We start from the raw sequence: 16,037 nt of genomic DNA on the forward strand, positions 1-16,037 counted from the left end.
GAAACCTATATGCATAAAGAAAAACAACTATAGCGAGCAAAAGTATTTAGCAGAAATAGAGGCAAAGAAAAAGAAAAGCTGCCTATATCAATCCACTACTCAATATCTTACAAATATTTCTGATCAATATTTGGCCACACGAAATCAAATGGACGCGATTACCAATGATGAAATGCAAAATATGTACAAATAAGTAATGCAATTTTTGGAGCTTTCTTCACTTACTCAATTAAGTGAGTTTGAGATAGCACTGACTTTCCCTTTGGTGCAGATACAGGGCAATAAGAACTACAAAGGAAAAGACAACTAAGGAAGCTTATCATCCATTTTATTGTTTTAGTAGTAAAATTAATTACCCTGAGCTAAATCTGCTGAAACTTGAAGGTATGAAACAGCTCTCGGATTCAAAAGTGAGTAGTTCCAACCATTTCCATCGGCAATAAAGATTAGTAAATAAAGGAGCAAATACGATAATGAATATGTAACATTCAGATTTATGAAGGTCAAAGACCATTTTGATTAAAATTACATCTACCTTTGCCTATGCCATAAAGATTGTCCTCAATATAGCAATGTATAATGTTGGTCAACTATCCCAATATGAAACAAGAGACAGGTTCTTTCCAACTTCTTGAATAATTCTGATTAAAAGGACATATAAAATATCACAATATCGGTCAACCAGCATCATCATTAACAATAACAAGGGAGCACTCCAGACATTCTAGGTTTAGAAAACAAAAAATCATCTGCAAAGTTCCTACCTTTCTTCCGGCTGGTGGCCGCAACGAATGTGTAACATCTGCTACTAAGGAAGTTTATCATCCATATTATCCTTTTAGTAGTAAAATTAATTAACCCATCAAATCATCTGTAAATCAAAAACACTGCTGTAAGATCAATCAAAAAGCGAAAGGAAAATTAACTAAGGCAGCAATAAAATGATTAAAAAAAGTGAAAACATGATCCGTTGTATTATATGAAGATCATTAAAAAAATATGAAAATATATATTTTAAAATTTTAATAAAAATTATATATAAATTTAATAAAAATAAAAAATATATTTTATTTTTAATATATCAACACAAATTAATTACATAGCAAATTTTACATTTTATGACACAAAATAATTATAAATAATTTCCAAGATCACGTTACAAAGACAATTCAATTTAACTTTTCAAAAGTTTTAAAGCCAAGAAATTTGTGTAATCAAGTTCTCAAATTTCAATCTAAGGAACCATCAAAATTTTTTTCTTGCAATGAAAGACTGGAGTATCTTCAGCTTATTATTAGTAGATTGAAGTTCTGCTCTAAACAAAAGCGATTTCCAATATGAAAGTTATGCTATGCTAAGAATCCCAAATCACAGAGTTGCTTATACAGCTTTGAGTTGGGCCTGTTCATGTCAAATAAAAAAAAAAAAAAAAGGTAACCCTGAACCTTCAAGCTTTAGACAATTTGAAATGAAATGCGCTGCTGAACCAATAGGCTTTACAATCAATTCACTTGATATGAATCAAGTTGTGAAAAGTGAACCCGACCAACCATGTTTTTATCTAGCTTCTGGTATTGTAATGGTGACCGAATTTTTTGTTGAAGATGTTCCATCCTCTGTATCACAGGAACTTCTTTCTGTGAAGAAGCCAGGCTCTTTCGGTTTTGGCAGCGTGACCTCCTCATTACCCAACATCAGAACCACGGATGACACTGCTGGCCTGTCTTCTGGGTGTTTCTGAACACATAGTAGACCTACTTGAATGCATCTTCCAACTTGGGCTTCAACACATGAATCTTCCAATGAAGGATCCATAAGCTCCAAAGCCTTGCCATTGTTCCACAACAACCATGCCTAAACCAAAATGAAAGTCATATGGGAATTTTAATTAGATTTGGCAATTTCTGTATTTATATCGTGTTTTACATGAAAATTATGTGTTAAAATTAACATTTACACCAAAAACACGAAATACTTTTTTTTTGTTAAATTTATATATAATTGTTATTAAATTTTTAATTCATTTCTTTTTTCGTGTTTTTTTTCATAGTATTTTCGTATTATATTTTAAATTATCATATCGAGTTTTTATCTTATGAAAGGCTGATGATAAAATATGCAAAACTAAAGGAGTAGTGCTTAATCACTTGTACGTACATGTCCCAAAAGATTGTGGTAATGATCAGGATGATTGAAACCCCTGTTCCTTTTGCCACTTATTATCTCTAACAAAAGCACCCCAAAGCTAAATACATCAGACTTCATTGAAAATTTTCCATCCATTGCATACTCTGGAGACATATAACCACTACAAGAAATGATCAAACATAAGCTTTGAAGATGACGAAAAGCATTCCTTTTTATGCAAAAAAAGTTGTAATCAACTTACTATGTGCCAACTACTCGTTTTGTTTTGGCTTCAACTTGATCACCTCCAAACATTTTTGCTATGCCAAAGTCTGAAATTTTGGGGTTCAACTCATTGTCTAGTAAGATATTGCTGGATTTCAGATCCCTATGAATGATTCGCAACCTAGAATCTTGATGGAGATAAAGAAGTCCTCTTGAAATTCCCATAACTATTTCAAAACGCTTCGGCCATGTCATCACCATTCTCTTGCTTTGATCTGCATAACAGTTCATTTAGTATTTTCTTTAGGGTAAAATACACCGATGGGTACTCAATTAGAATTGTGTTTTTAAAATGATCAATTAATTATTAATTTTTTCATTTAGTCCCTAAAATTTGAATAAAATTTTTTTAACTCAACAATTAGTTTGTAACGACGTAGTAGCACGAAATTGTCATATTATTTTATTCGTCACGTAGTATTATAAATTTAAAAAAAAAATTAACTTTTGTTAAATTTGTAATTTCATTATGGTACCTGACAACTAATATGTTATTGTTATGTTACCATGTCATAAAAAAAAACTATAACGATTGAAAGACAAAAAATCATTTATTCAAATTTTAGTAACTAAATTAAAAAATATAATAATTTAATAACTATTTTAAAAATATGATTATAATTGAGTTATCAATAGTTTAATTTATCTTTTTCTCTAATAAAATATATCAATTGCGTGCAGATTTGAAGTTTTATAAATGAAATTTAGATGAAAAAGATGGAGATTAGATAAACAAACCGAAAATAAAGCAATCGAGGCTTTTGTTTGGCATAAACTCATAGATGAGCATCCTTTCATCTCTTTCAACGCAATAGCCCAAAAGTCTAACAAGATTCCTATGCTGAAGCTTAGCTATCATTACAACTTCATTCTTGAACTCTTCAACACCTTGCTTGGAATTGCTTGAGAGCCTCTTCACCGCAATTTCTTGTCCCCTAAATAGCTCACCCTGCAAATTATTGTGTGCAACAACTAAGAACTGAGGTACATCATCCTCCTCCTCAATGAATTATATTACAATGGAAGCAGACATTATCTCTATTACCTTGTACACAAGTCCGAACCCGCCTTCTCCTATTTTATTTGAATTGGAGAAGTTGCTGGTGGCGGATGCAATGGTAACAAAATCAAATAATGGCAACTCCAGATCTTCTTTATCTACTCTTGATCCTGCATGTGAAAGAACAAGTATTATGAATCTACGGTTGGAAGGAGTCCAACCTTGAATCACTTTTTTTTTTTGTTACATAGGAGGTCATAGCCTAATGATAGGAAAAAAGATTATAATTGTTAAGATTTGAACCCCAAACTTATTGGATTTAAGATGCAATGGTTGCTCTTGTTTATCACAAGCGAAGTGTGATATGTTAGTTACAATAGTAGGTCAGGGCACAAAATTGTTCCACATGTTTCATATTCTTACTTTAATAATAACAACTTTGGATGAGTTTGTTTACCTATTTTCTTTCTCTTTTTCTTCAAAATTCTATACCAACATGCCAAAAAGAAAGCAAGCAACCCAGAAATTGTTGATGTGACCACTATAATCACTATGTTCTTACTTTTCCAACTTGAATCACCTGTCAACTCGTTAGCAACAAATCAAGGAATTAAAGCAAATTATTCTACGGGCCAAAAAAAAAAAAAGCAAATTAGTCTTCATTTTCCTCAAAATGCAGCAGTAATTATCATGATCCAAAAAAGAAAATTCAAATTATTCATATCTAGTGCATTTCAGTAAATGTCATAAACTGATGAGTAGAAACAAATTTCAAAGTCCTAGTCAGGTTGATACTTCCAGCATAATACTCAAAATCATGACTTAGTTACCATCTATCAGTTTAATATCCATGCTCAAATCAAGGTGTAGAAAACTGTAGCTAATTTGCAAGGTATTATTTATTTTGATCTAAAAATCTCACAGTTTGTCTCTTAAAAAATACCTCACAAGTATGAGTGCAAGTCTCTACATATATATTGTACCTGATCCTCAGACTATGGTGACAGGGGACAGGGGTTTTACCTAAGGTTATCAATTGTCGTTATAAAGTGAAGGATTCACTTACTTAGTTCTGAAGCTGGCATCCGAATATAGATATCTTGCTTGCTTTGTCCTTGAATGTATTCCCGGATATCAATCAGATTGCCAAACCACATTAAACAACCACTACCTCCATTTGAAATATCCGAATTAGCATAAGCTGTGCAAGAACAATTCTTAAAGCACTCTGCCCTGCATTCCTTGAGGTTTAGGTTCTTATTAAACTTAAATTCCAATAGATCAGGCAATTTCACATTCTCAAGCTTCACAAATCCCTCTCCCTTCTGGCAATCTAACGGAGTCCTTCTCGCACATCCACCAGTCCAATTGAGTACTTCCCACTCGTGTGGTAATCTAGGAAGGAACCCTGTCAAGCATTCACAAATTGGCCTTTTATTGATTCTGCAAATTCCATTAGGGCCACACTGTGCATAATCATCACACAAGTCGTTCTGCACTGAATACATGACTGTCCATTCCCCGCTGTTTCCATACAACACAAGACGTTGAAGCAAACCCGATTCGGTCAACATAAATCTGGAGATAAGAGAATTGTCCTTCACTGCATAATTAATGTAAAGCTCCTCTGTGGTATCAACAAAAACATAGTTCAAAACTGTGGTATTCTGTAAAGGAACACCACTAAATCTGATTCCATTCCATGGCCCAGTACGAAACCTCTTCTTCATCCCCTGACGAAGAAAAAGCTGAGGCAAGCCAATATTGTCAATTCTGTAAGTAAAATCTCCAGGAGATGGATCATAAACATCTTTCCATGCTGTCAAAAATCGATTTATACCAGTCTTGAAGTTCCTTCCCATCTTCATCCCTGGCAATTGAGTGTCTGATGGAAAATCAAAACTTTCCCATAAGTAGCTTTTTGTATCATTGTCTCTAACAACAAAATTTCCTGAATCCAACAGCTGTGCAAAAACTGGACTTTTTGTTGCTCTAGATGAATTGGATGACCAAAAAATATTGTTTTCTCCATCAAAGATAACAAGATTACCAGTGCTGGAAATGGTATGGATTGCATGTGAATCTTTAACTGGGTTTTCTCTATTAGCAATCCATACAACAATATCAGGAAACTTTTTGTACCATATTGCTAAGTATTGGTTCTTGGACTCACCAGGTGAGAAGAAGCCTAGCTCAAAGATTTTACTTGAAGAAACTAAGGTGCTGCCATTCCGAATGGATTGAGTTGGAGTTAAGGTATCAGCAGCAGAAGAATAGTATATGCCTGAAAACAAAACTAGACAGTGAAAGAAGACCAAACCAAGAGTCGTCATTAATTACAATAGCAAAGAGAAAAAAAAAAAAAAAAAGGAAAGAAAGAGCTCTGTCGTTTTGGGATTTTTCAATCCATGAAACTTTTATTATAATCAGAACATGCATGAATCAATTGTAAAACTATAACCCAGAAAAGAAGACAAGTAATAAAGAGTAATATTGTTTCATCCCAAAAACGAAAAATAAAATGGTTTACATTAGCGGTTGACTGTCAGAATCAAAAGCTTAACATGGTTTCCTTCTGCTGCTATCTATCCCATTGGACCGTGATTGGCATGGAAAACTTAAGATAAATGGAAAATATGCAATTTGGTATATATCAATTCAACCTTTAGACCCTTTTTATTTATTGAAGAAGAAAAATATGCAATTTAAGGCAATAATATTCAAAGTCTAATTAGATTGAAAATTCAATGGTCAACGTTTTCCTTAAAAAATAAGTTAAAAATGATATGTAAATAAAATCATAAATAAATCTTATTATATATTTTGTTAAATTTGACATAGATAAATTTATTTGAATTGATTAAAAAAATAGTGAACAGTACCAAAAACTCCTTATTGCTTAATAAAAAGTCTTTCTTTTAGATTTGATAATCTAAAATACAGTATGAATACGATACAAAAATAAGATACGAAAGTGACACGACTTAAAATTATAGTAATGGTTATATATGTATTTATATTTTGGTATTGATATAAATTATGATACAATTTTTGTATAAAACATAATATAAATACATAAATTTTAATATTTTATACGACGTAAATTCTCAATTTGTCAAGTCTACTTCCAATCATAACATTACTTGTGTTTAGGTGGGACATGAACGATGACTTAACTATGTCATATATCAAAAATTTTAATATATATATATATATATATCAGTTCACTCTATTTGACAGTTAATTAACATTGCAAAGACAATTTCAAAATATAGCAATTCAAAGCCTTTTTTTTTTTCTAGCATAGGAATTCAGAACTTTAGAGTATAGCATAGCAGATTTTATTATAACCATGAAAATATTTGACATTTGATCAAATATTTATGTTTGCATAGTAAAGAATACGATAAGCTTAAACTATATGTACATAGTAAATTTTATATTTTAAATTTTGAAATGTACACTATATTGTTCTTTACATAATCTTTTGTCTAAAATCTTATCAAAAAGAAATTTTTATAGTTATATATTTTCATATTTTTTCTTATCTTATTCATCAATAAGCATAAATTTTAAACTTGTATTAATGTAATGTATTATCAACTAAGGTAGGATTTTATATTTGTAGCAAAATCATCATGGATATGTAATAAATTTACTATGGAAATGTAACCATTGAGGTGATTTTATCACTCAGTAATTTAAAATCACTTTTTTTATATTACTTAAAATCAAATATTATTTTGTTTAAAAATATGAAAACAATCATGCATATTATAATAGTTATACAAGTTAATGATTTTAATGTTATTTAAAGATAATAATTTGTAACATATTAATAATATTTTATTTTTTTATAATAAAATATAATTAATTATTAAATTAATAAATATATTTATTGATAGGTAAACTAATTTTTATAATATAAATTACGTAAAAAATAAGTGAATTTGAAAATAAAACTAATCTGTTAAATTAACAATAAAAGAAAAACAAAAAATTGTGTTATATATAAAATATTAAAAAAACACATTAATTATTTTTAACTTAGTATCATGAATATTAGTTTTAAAATATAAATTTATAATATAAAATAATTATAATTTTAAAAAAATAAGTTTTTAATTTACATATTAAATTAATAAGATTGACTATTGTTGATTTTACTTATTATTTTACTTCAATGATAAAAGTTTTTTACCTTTTTAATGAAAGTTAGATCACCTTCCAAGGTAATAATGTGATCACTCTTAGTGATCTAATATCACCACCACGTAAGAACACTGAGTCCTTGCCAAGTACAGTAATCTAATTACTATGTGTAAATCATCATAATTTTTTAAGTAATCATGCCATATTAAAAATTACTTAATTATACATAACCTTTTTTTTATTAAATGTATGTATATTATCCCCTTTTTTATATATACATAATCACACTAATTATGATTTACCCATTAGATATTGGGACATAAAATTAATTGTAATTTCTTATTCATAAATTTTAAATATTGACATTGCTTTGACTCTTTATTTATGACCATATTATTAATTAATTAATATTTTTAGTGAACCACCCGTTACATATAAACGTATGATTATTTTTTTTTAAATTATCATGATTTAATTGGTTGAATTTTAATTTGCTTGATATAATTTTATTTAATTATCCACCTAAATTCTCTAAATTTTATGTGTAGGAAAAACGAAACATCATACTTGCATCTAGTGTCATTATGCAAGCAATAGTCGAATCTAGTGGAAAATTTGCCAAGACAATTTAAGGGCATTAGGAGATGTGGAAAGCTGATTTTCATGAAAAAATAGAGCTATGACGAAGAAAAAAAAATTGCCAAGCCATGATCATAAAGCCTCAAGCTGTGAGCCACCAACAAAGGCATGTGGAGCTTTCATTTCTTGCATAAGATGGCTTGCTTAAGAGGAGCCGCTGTGCAAGCTGATTTAGAGGAGCTTCAAACTGAGTTTAGAGCTGAAACGAGGATAAAAAGCAAGCAAAAAAAAAAATAAAGCAAATTTGACCAAGAAGAATTGGCAAATGAGAGAGCAAAGAGAATAAATTACAAGTCCAGCAACACGTGGAAACATAATAAAAAAAAATGTCAAACATGGATGGTGGTTTGCATGGTTCAATAAACTATTTATGGGCTTAGAAAAGACCTAGAGTAGGGTTGGAAAATAGGAGATTTTAGAGGGACAAAAAGGTGGAACTGAACCTCGGATTTCTTGTAGGAATTTTCTTCTTTCATTTTTCTGTTTCACGTCACTGGTAAGGCAGCAGTCGTGCTGACCTTAACCTTGACTTTTATGATTCTATTTTAGTTATTTTCTTTGACATTTTGAGAGAGGACCAAGTTAACAACATGTGGTCTAGGTAGAGGCATGAAGAAGCCTCAATGGACCAACCAAGCAAGCATCACATGGGATGGAGCTGAGCTGGAAATTCCAGCTCATGTAGTCACGCCTGGTACCCTTCAAAACAACTCAGAAATTACCTTGGCTGTGATGATTGAAGGAGGGCTGGGACGGCTTATTTTGAAAGGTGGATATGTTGTAAAATGTCCTAGTTTTTTGCTGTAAAAAAAGGGGCAGAGGGCTAACCTTAGGGGTTTTTCCCTTTTCATTTTTTTCCCTTGTTTAATTTAGGACGTCTTTGGGGACTGGTGGCAGCAACATTGCTGGCCAACCAGCCCCTCCTTTAAGACTTCATTTCCTTTCCTTTTTAGTTCATTTTCAAGCTCTTTTAATTGTTGTTTTTAGTTATCTTTTAGCTTGTTTAAATGTCCTTCAAGTTGCAAATACATTCCAAGCTCTTTTATTTTGTTTATGCAAGTTCTTATTTGTATTTCCTACCAGTTTCCAGATTTAATTTCTGCCAGTTTTCAGCTTTTATTTCCTTTATTCTTCCAGCAAGTTTGCATGATATTTGAGCTCTTTGAGGCTTGAGGAGGATGGCCTTGGATGCTATTTTGATGGAAACATCATAGGGCTCCAAGAGCTTGACTCATTGTGTGTTCATTTACTTGCACTTTATATTACATGTTTGTTCTAATTTCTGCCCAGTTTTTTTTTTTATTTATTGTTTCTTTCCTTGTTGTTTCTTTAATATTTTTATGGTTAAATTATGTTATTATTTCATGTTAATATGTTATTTACTTGTTTGGTTTAATGCTTAGTTACATATTTTTTATTTCATGCCTTTTTCCTTTAAGTTTCATGTTTGGTTTTCAAGTCAGTTTTTGTGCAAGTTTTATTTGGTTTTTGCTCATCATCACCTATACATTTTTTGTTCATTTTTAAGTCTATTTTGATCTTTTTTTGTTGATTTTCAGTTATCATGTCGTTATTTTCACATTTGGTTGCATTTAGCTCGTTAGGACAGTAGCTTAGGTAAGATTTCATGCTACATCTTGTGCATTTTCGTTGAGTCATTTTTGGCTAGTTTTAGAAAATGTTCACCTATATCTTTTTTGTTTGTTTTCATATCTATTTTATGGTAGTAAAACAGTTTATACAATTCCTTACATAAGGTCCCGTTTGCATAGCATATCAAGTCATAGGTTGTATTAAGCTAGCATTTCATGTTCGGTTTTTGCATGATAATTTTCTTCCATTTCAATTCTGCTTTGCTTGTGATTTGTTATAAGTTAGATGTTGCATTTTAAGTGTATTTCATGTTTATACAGTTTGTTTTGATGTTTAATTACATTTCGTGCATGTTTAAGTGATAAAAAATCACATAGGTCACGCAAGAATTTATGTTGGTTTACTTGTATGTTTAATTTTCTGCTTTTCTTTTATTTTTTGCATTTAATTTATTACACTTTATGTTTAATATATTGTTTAAGTGTGTTTAAATTATTTTTCATGCCTTAGATAATTTTTTTCTTAATTGTGTTATTTTCCATTTTTAGCAACTTTTCTTTTTTTTTTTTTTGTAATTTTTATATTTAGTGAACTTTAGTTCTTAGTTAATTCCCTTTTCCATAATTTGTAGTAAGTTCTTAGTCAATTACCTTCTCCATAATTTGTAGTAATTAAATTTTAAATATTTGATAATGTTTAATTTTTCATGTAGGTTAATTAGAAAAAAAAATTGGTTTGACTAAATATACCTGAAATGTTAAAATTGATATTTACCCCTAGATATAAGATTCTCAATCCCTAAGGAAACAATAATCCAAAATACTTTTGATCTTTATTATTTTTGTAACCTGTACATTTACAGTGCTCCAAATGGGCAGCAGCAACATACATAAGGATGGCAATCAAACCCGTCCCCGACGGGTTTTGGCCCGACCCGATCCTATAGGGTCGGGCTTTTTTTTTTTAAATTTCAGGTTTAAGGTCGGGTCGGAGTCGGGTATGCCTAAAACCCGACCCAACCCGACCCGACATTATATAAAAAATTATTTTTTAATTAATTAATTAATTATATATATTTATATAATTATATTTTTAAATATTTATATTTAAAAAATAATATTTTATTAATTTCATGTCGATCGGGTCGGATACGATTTACGTAGTATCGGATCGGATCAGATTCGGGTATTAAAAAAATCAGGTAAAATCAGGTTCGGATTTAATAAATCATAAAATCGGGTCGGGTTCAAGGTGAGCAAAATATATATATTTTTATATATTTCAAGACATAGAATTGAAGGAAAAATAGTTATATCCAAAATTCTTAATATTTTTCTTTTGAAACATATAATGATTCTTTTCTGTCATATCTTAATCTGAAAATGATCATAAAAGAATTTTGGGTGCATAAATTATCACAAAGTTAAACTTAGAAATTTATTTGTGTAAAATAAATAAAGTTAAAATTTTCAATTCATTTTCATTCAATTATAAAAATAACTTAGAATAAAATAATAAACAAAAATTATTATGTCATAGCAAAGTATGAAAAGCATTAAATCGTTAGGATAGAGAAAAAAACAAACTAATTAGAAGTCTTTCTTTACCTCATGTATAACAGTATGATTAAATGAGTAAATTAATAAAAGAAAATCTTTACACATTTCAAGCATGTTAAATTTAAAAGATACTATTATTTATACAAATCTTTTTTATTTTTAGAGAAGACAAATTTTAGTGCTTTTAACATTTTAAAAAATTCAATAGGTTAGAAATTTTTACAAATATTGCACTAATTAATTAATTTATTTTTGGGAGATATATTAAAAAAAAGCTAACATAATATATATATATATATCTAAATAAATTTCCAAAAATTATAGGGGCCATGGCTCCTCCAGCTCCGATGTGATTAAGCCATTGCAAATTTGGCATGTATTTACTAAAAGAATTAACGACTTGAATGTTGAATTTAAAGATAAATAAATTAGTAAAGAAAATGTAATTGGTTTTTTACCTGAATTGAAATTTTCGAATTCAACTTCTGAGCAAGGACATATCATCAAATGTTTGAGTGCAAATTGTATTCATATTTATAAAAAAATTAAAGCAAAAGTCACCAAAAAAAAAGTCAATATTTTTTCTTGGGCGGACGCTTTTATCTTTTGTGGGGCAAAGACAATTGGTTAACTCTTTTGAATCCTTCCTCACTTTGACCACATTAGCGTGCAATAATCAAACACCGAAGAAACAGGGGAGTACTTTAATTTTGAAAATAGTAATATTTTTAGACTCGAAAATTATTTTATTCATTATTAGTGAAAATTTTAAACTCTACAAATGAGATTAATAAAGTAATATTTATTCTTTAAAATATATTTAAAAAATAAGACATATATTGTTGAATTATTTCGAAATTATAGTTTAATTAAATTTAAAATTTTGCAAACAGTATTTTTGTGATATTTTCAAGATTAGTTAAATTACTATTTATGGGAATACTCTTATTATAAATACAGTAGTTGATGTTGTATTGGATGTAATTATGACAACAAAGAATAAAAATACAAAAATGAAGCAGAAAGAACAAATTTATAGGTAAGACATTTTCAGGAAACTACTTTAAAGATAGTCCTCCCCACTACGATGCAAATGGACTTTTAGAGACATTATCCTCAAGATATAATGCCTAACTAGAAGAAGAATTTTGATTACATTTCAATTCTTCTTGAACTCACGTGAATCATGAATAGAAAAATGAGAGCAAGAAGGAAATCTGACTTTTGATCTTTGAAAGAATGTAAGGTTATTGAAAATGGTTGTTTAATGAAGTACTTACAAGCGCAAAAGGGTATTTAAAACAACCTTTCATGTACAGGCACTTTTTGAATGAATTAACACAATTTTTGGAATAAAAGAATATTTTTAACGAACTTATTTTTTTAGTTTTCAAAATGAGCAACCGACTGCTTTACAAGGATAGTTGACTGCCTTAAGTTTTCTCCTTCATTTAGAATGTGGGCATACATTCTAAATGCCTGACATAGGATATTCGAATGCTTGTTCTTGGACTTTCAAATTTTGTCATCCTAGAATAAGACAGTCGATTCCCTCTCAAGAACAGTCTACTTAAACAAAATGTAAACATTGGAATGCTATGTCCAAGGAATTCGATTCCTCGCTTTCCTGGATAGAACAATCAACTACTTTTTATGGGAAATCAACTACTCTTCTCAAATAGAAAGTTTTCGAATCTTTATATTTCTGAGCAATTGCTTGGGCCATTAGCTACTCAATCAACTGCTCCTTTATTACTTTATCCAAAATTTATTTCATACTTCTAAAACATTTATTTTTAATACACATCCATTTTATATGATTTAAAAAAATATTCTTATTTCAATATGATTAAGAAAACATTATTCTCGTGTAATATATATAACATTTTATGGTTACTTTAATGAATTTTGATATAAAAAATATACTATTTGTTAGATTATGGGTTCTAATGATCTCTCTTAGGGACTCAAAGTGCCAGTCTATCTAGGTGAGGTATACCATGATGGATAGGATTTCGGTACATGACGGCCCAACTTGTCGAGGCCCAATGGGTGAGGTATCCCAAAAAGGCTTTGCAAATCCCTTTATGTTCACCTATTGCTTAGTGCGAGGCTCTGAACTACCAAAAAGAATAAGGACATAAAGTTATACCTTTACTATTAGTTATAGCTTTCGGTGCAGTGGTAAGCGCTTGATCCTAAAAATTGGTATCATAGTGAAGTTGTAGGTTTGAGTCTCCCAAGTGTTGCTAGAGGGGAGATTATTGGATTATGGGTCTACTATTTTCAATTTGCTTGTATAGTTTTATTAAAAAGATAAACTTTTGGGTGGCCAATCAAACCCTAACAAAGATTGGTGGTGACTCTTCCCATTTTTTTCTTGATTTTTAAAGTACTTTACGTCTGGCGGTCCCAAAACCGTTACGATATTATGAAATTTGAGCTAATGAGAATGAAATACAAAGAAATTTGAAGTTTTGATGATTGAAAAACAAGAGCTTTTAAACAAGAGTTTAAGTATTAAAATGATTAAATGTAATTTTTATCATTTTCATGGTCATACTACACATACTTGTCTTATAAAAAGAAAAGTTCCATTTAAAATTAAGCAAATATGAGTTCTAAAAGAAACTAGAGATTTGTTCATTAACTCTCAAGGACCCAAAGCAATTTAGATACCAAAAATCAAATAAAGAATGTCTTTTGTGGATGTGCTAGAGTAAGGAGCTACAAAGTACTTTTGAAAAATGAAACTCTAGACACATAATGGAGAATGGTAACATCTAAACTTTTATGAATTTGAAATTGGTTGCCTATTCTTGATTGAATATTGAGTGCTAAATTGTTATATACTTGTTGAACTTAATTTTAATTGTTAATTGCTTGAGATATGTTTATACTTATTTTGAGGACCATTTATGTATAGTTGTTGCTCTAAATGGTTGATGTTGATGTTAAATGTTTGGTGTGTGTGATTTATGTGCTTAATTATTTTTATATTTATGCACAAATTTAGGGAGAGCACTCAAAGCTTAATGATTTTGAATTTGTATATTTTGTTTTGAAAATGATTTACGCTAAAGTCAAGCCTTTTAAAATATGAAATTTTGTTTTAGCAAGTTTTTAAGTGTAAAATGAATTTGAATATCTTGTATTCAATATTTTAAAGTTGCTCAAACAAAAAAAACTTGATAACTTGCATTGGTTTTAATTTTTTGTAGTATTACATGCAAGTTTCAAAGGTTTTTAGAGCTTAAAGGATCAAATCTTTGTTTTGAACATTTTTAGGCATAAAACCCTTTTTAACATTTTTAAATTGAAATATAAAACTTCTCTAAATGGTTTGAAGAGCTTAAAATATTTCTAACATTTTTGCCTATATTGGTAGCCTTTTTCAAGGAAATTTAGGGTATAAGAGTTGACTTTTTTATTTCCTTATTTGCAAGGCTAAATAACCACTTGAACAACTTTGTTTTGTCATTTGAAACTTATTGGAATGGTTCAAAATGGTTAAAAATGAACTTGACTAGTTATGAGATTTTTTAAGATCTTTTTCAAGCAAAAATGAGTTTCAAAATGTCAAACATCAAAATATTGGACATATTAAACTTTGAATGATTTATCCTTTTTTTTTTTTTGCATAAATAAATTTGCTTACATGAGTTTGGTGTTACAAAAATGATTTATCATTTTTTTTACATATTCATATTACACATGTTTTATGGCTCAAACAAGCTTTTTTATTTATGAAAAATGTTTACAAACTAATTCCAAATTCTTTTGAATGAAAGTGACAAAGGTTTAACGTTTCAAAGTGTTATTGGCACTATTTATCAATATATGGGTTTGGACCATTGAAATTTTGAAATACATGCATTTGTTGAATATTTGTGTTTTTATCATACTTATTTAATCATTTCAAACTTGTTTCAAGTGGTTTCAATGCATAAACATTGTTTAAACACATTTTCATACTTGAGTTAAAAAAAGGGGTAAAGTTAGAACATTTGCAAAATCATGCCAAAAATTTACTTCAAAATCTTTTTGATCCAAATGCCTTATTTGTTCAAGTCTAAAATGATGTTTTTAACATGTTTAAATTTTATTATTTGACTAAAAACATCAAAATCTTGGATTTGAAATTAAAAAAATATAATTTTTTACTGTTTTATTACTCAAGAAAAAATATAGATTGATCCCTTCTTCAAAGGATCGATTGATTTTTTGGCCAAAAGAAAAATGGACTTAAAAATCACAAGAAGGGATCAATCACCTTATTTAAGGGATCGATCACCCTAATAACAAGATCAATCCCCTCATGAAGGTAATAGATCCATTCATGCAAAATGCCACAAAATTCATTTTGGCTATTTAAATAGGATGGAATCACATGTGCCAAGCTTCTGTTACACCCTTTTAACTCTTTGATCTTTGACCTTTGACTTTCAATTTTGACTTTGATCCTAAATTTTTCAATAATTTCTTAAAAATATATATGTCATAATATATAGATCTAAAAATCTATAGCTAAACTTAACTAATGGAATGGTCACCGATCTTTTTTCAGGTGTGATTGGTCACATAATGAATCTATCCTTTTATGAAGCTCCTAAGCTTGACTAAAGGTTCCTAAAGAATAGGTTCTGACCTTTTGAACAAAACTAGATTTGGGAGTTTGATTT

At 29.4% G+C, this 16,037-nt stretch overlaps 1 protein-coding gene across 5 annotated transcripts; it reads right to left on the reverse strand.

Annotated features, from left to right (window-relative positions):
* Positions 1-1,181: 1,181 nt before the first annotated feature.
* LOC111287340 (G-type lectin S-receptor-like serine/threonine-protein kinase At4g27290) lies at positions 1,182-6,080 on the reverse strand. Of its 5 annotated transcripts, none has more exons than XM_089759126.1 (9): positions 5,943-6,080; positions 5,586-5,708; positions 4,479-5,297; positions 3,870-3,992; positions 3,458-3,582; positions 3,151-3,361; positions 2,390-2,627; positions 2,158-2,308; positions 1,201-1,854 (listed from the first exon to the last, which is right to left on the reverse strand). In XM_089759126.1, exons 3-9 carry the CDS (start codon positions 5,278-5,280, stop codon positions 1,558-1,560), a joined length of 1,947 nt encoding a protein of 648 aa, XP_089615252.1. In that variant the 5' UTR covers positions 5,281-5,297; positions 5,586-5,708; positions 5,943-6,080; the 3' UTR covers positions 1,201-1,557. The 5 variants fall into 5 exon arrangements, with proteins under 5 accessions (XP_022733566.2, XP_089615250.1, XP_089615251.1 ...); XM_089759127.1 differs by having other exon boundaries at positions 5,586-5,696; positions 5,943-6,050; XM_089759125.1 differs by lacking the exon at positions 5,943-6,080 and having other exon boundaries at positions 1,195-1,854; positions 5,586-5,884.
* Between the last annotated feature and the right edge of the window lie 9,957 nt (positions 6,081-16,037).

The sequence above is a fragment of the Durio zibethinus genome, chromosome 4, assembly GCF_047325235.1.
Source record: "Durio zibethinus cultivar Kanyao isolate XHJ-2024 chromosome 4, ASM4732523v1, whole genome shotgun sequence".
Classification (NCBI taxonomy): domain Eukaryota; kingdom Viridiplantae; phylum Streptophyta; class Magnoliopsida; order Malvales; family Malvaceae; genus Durio; species Durio zibethinus.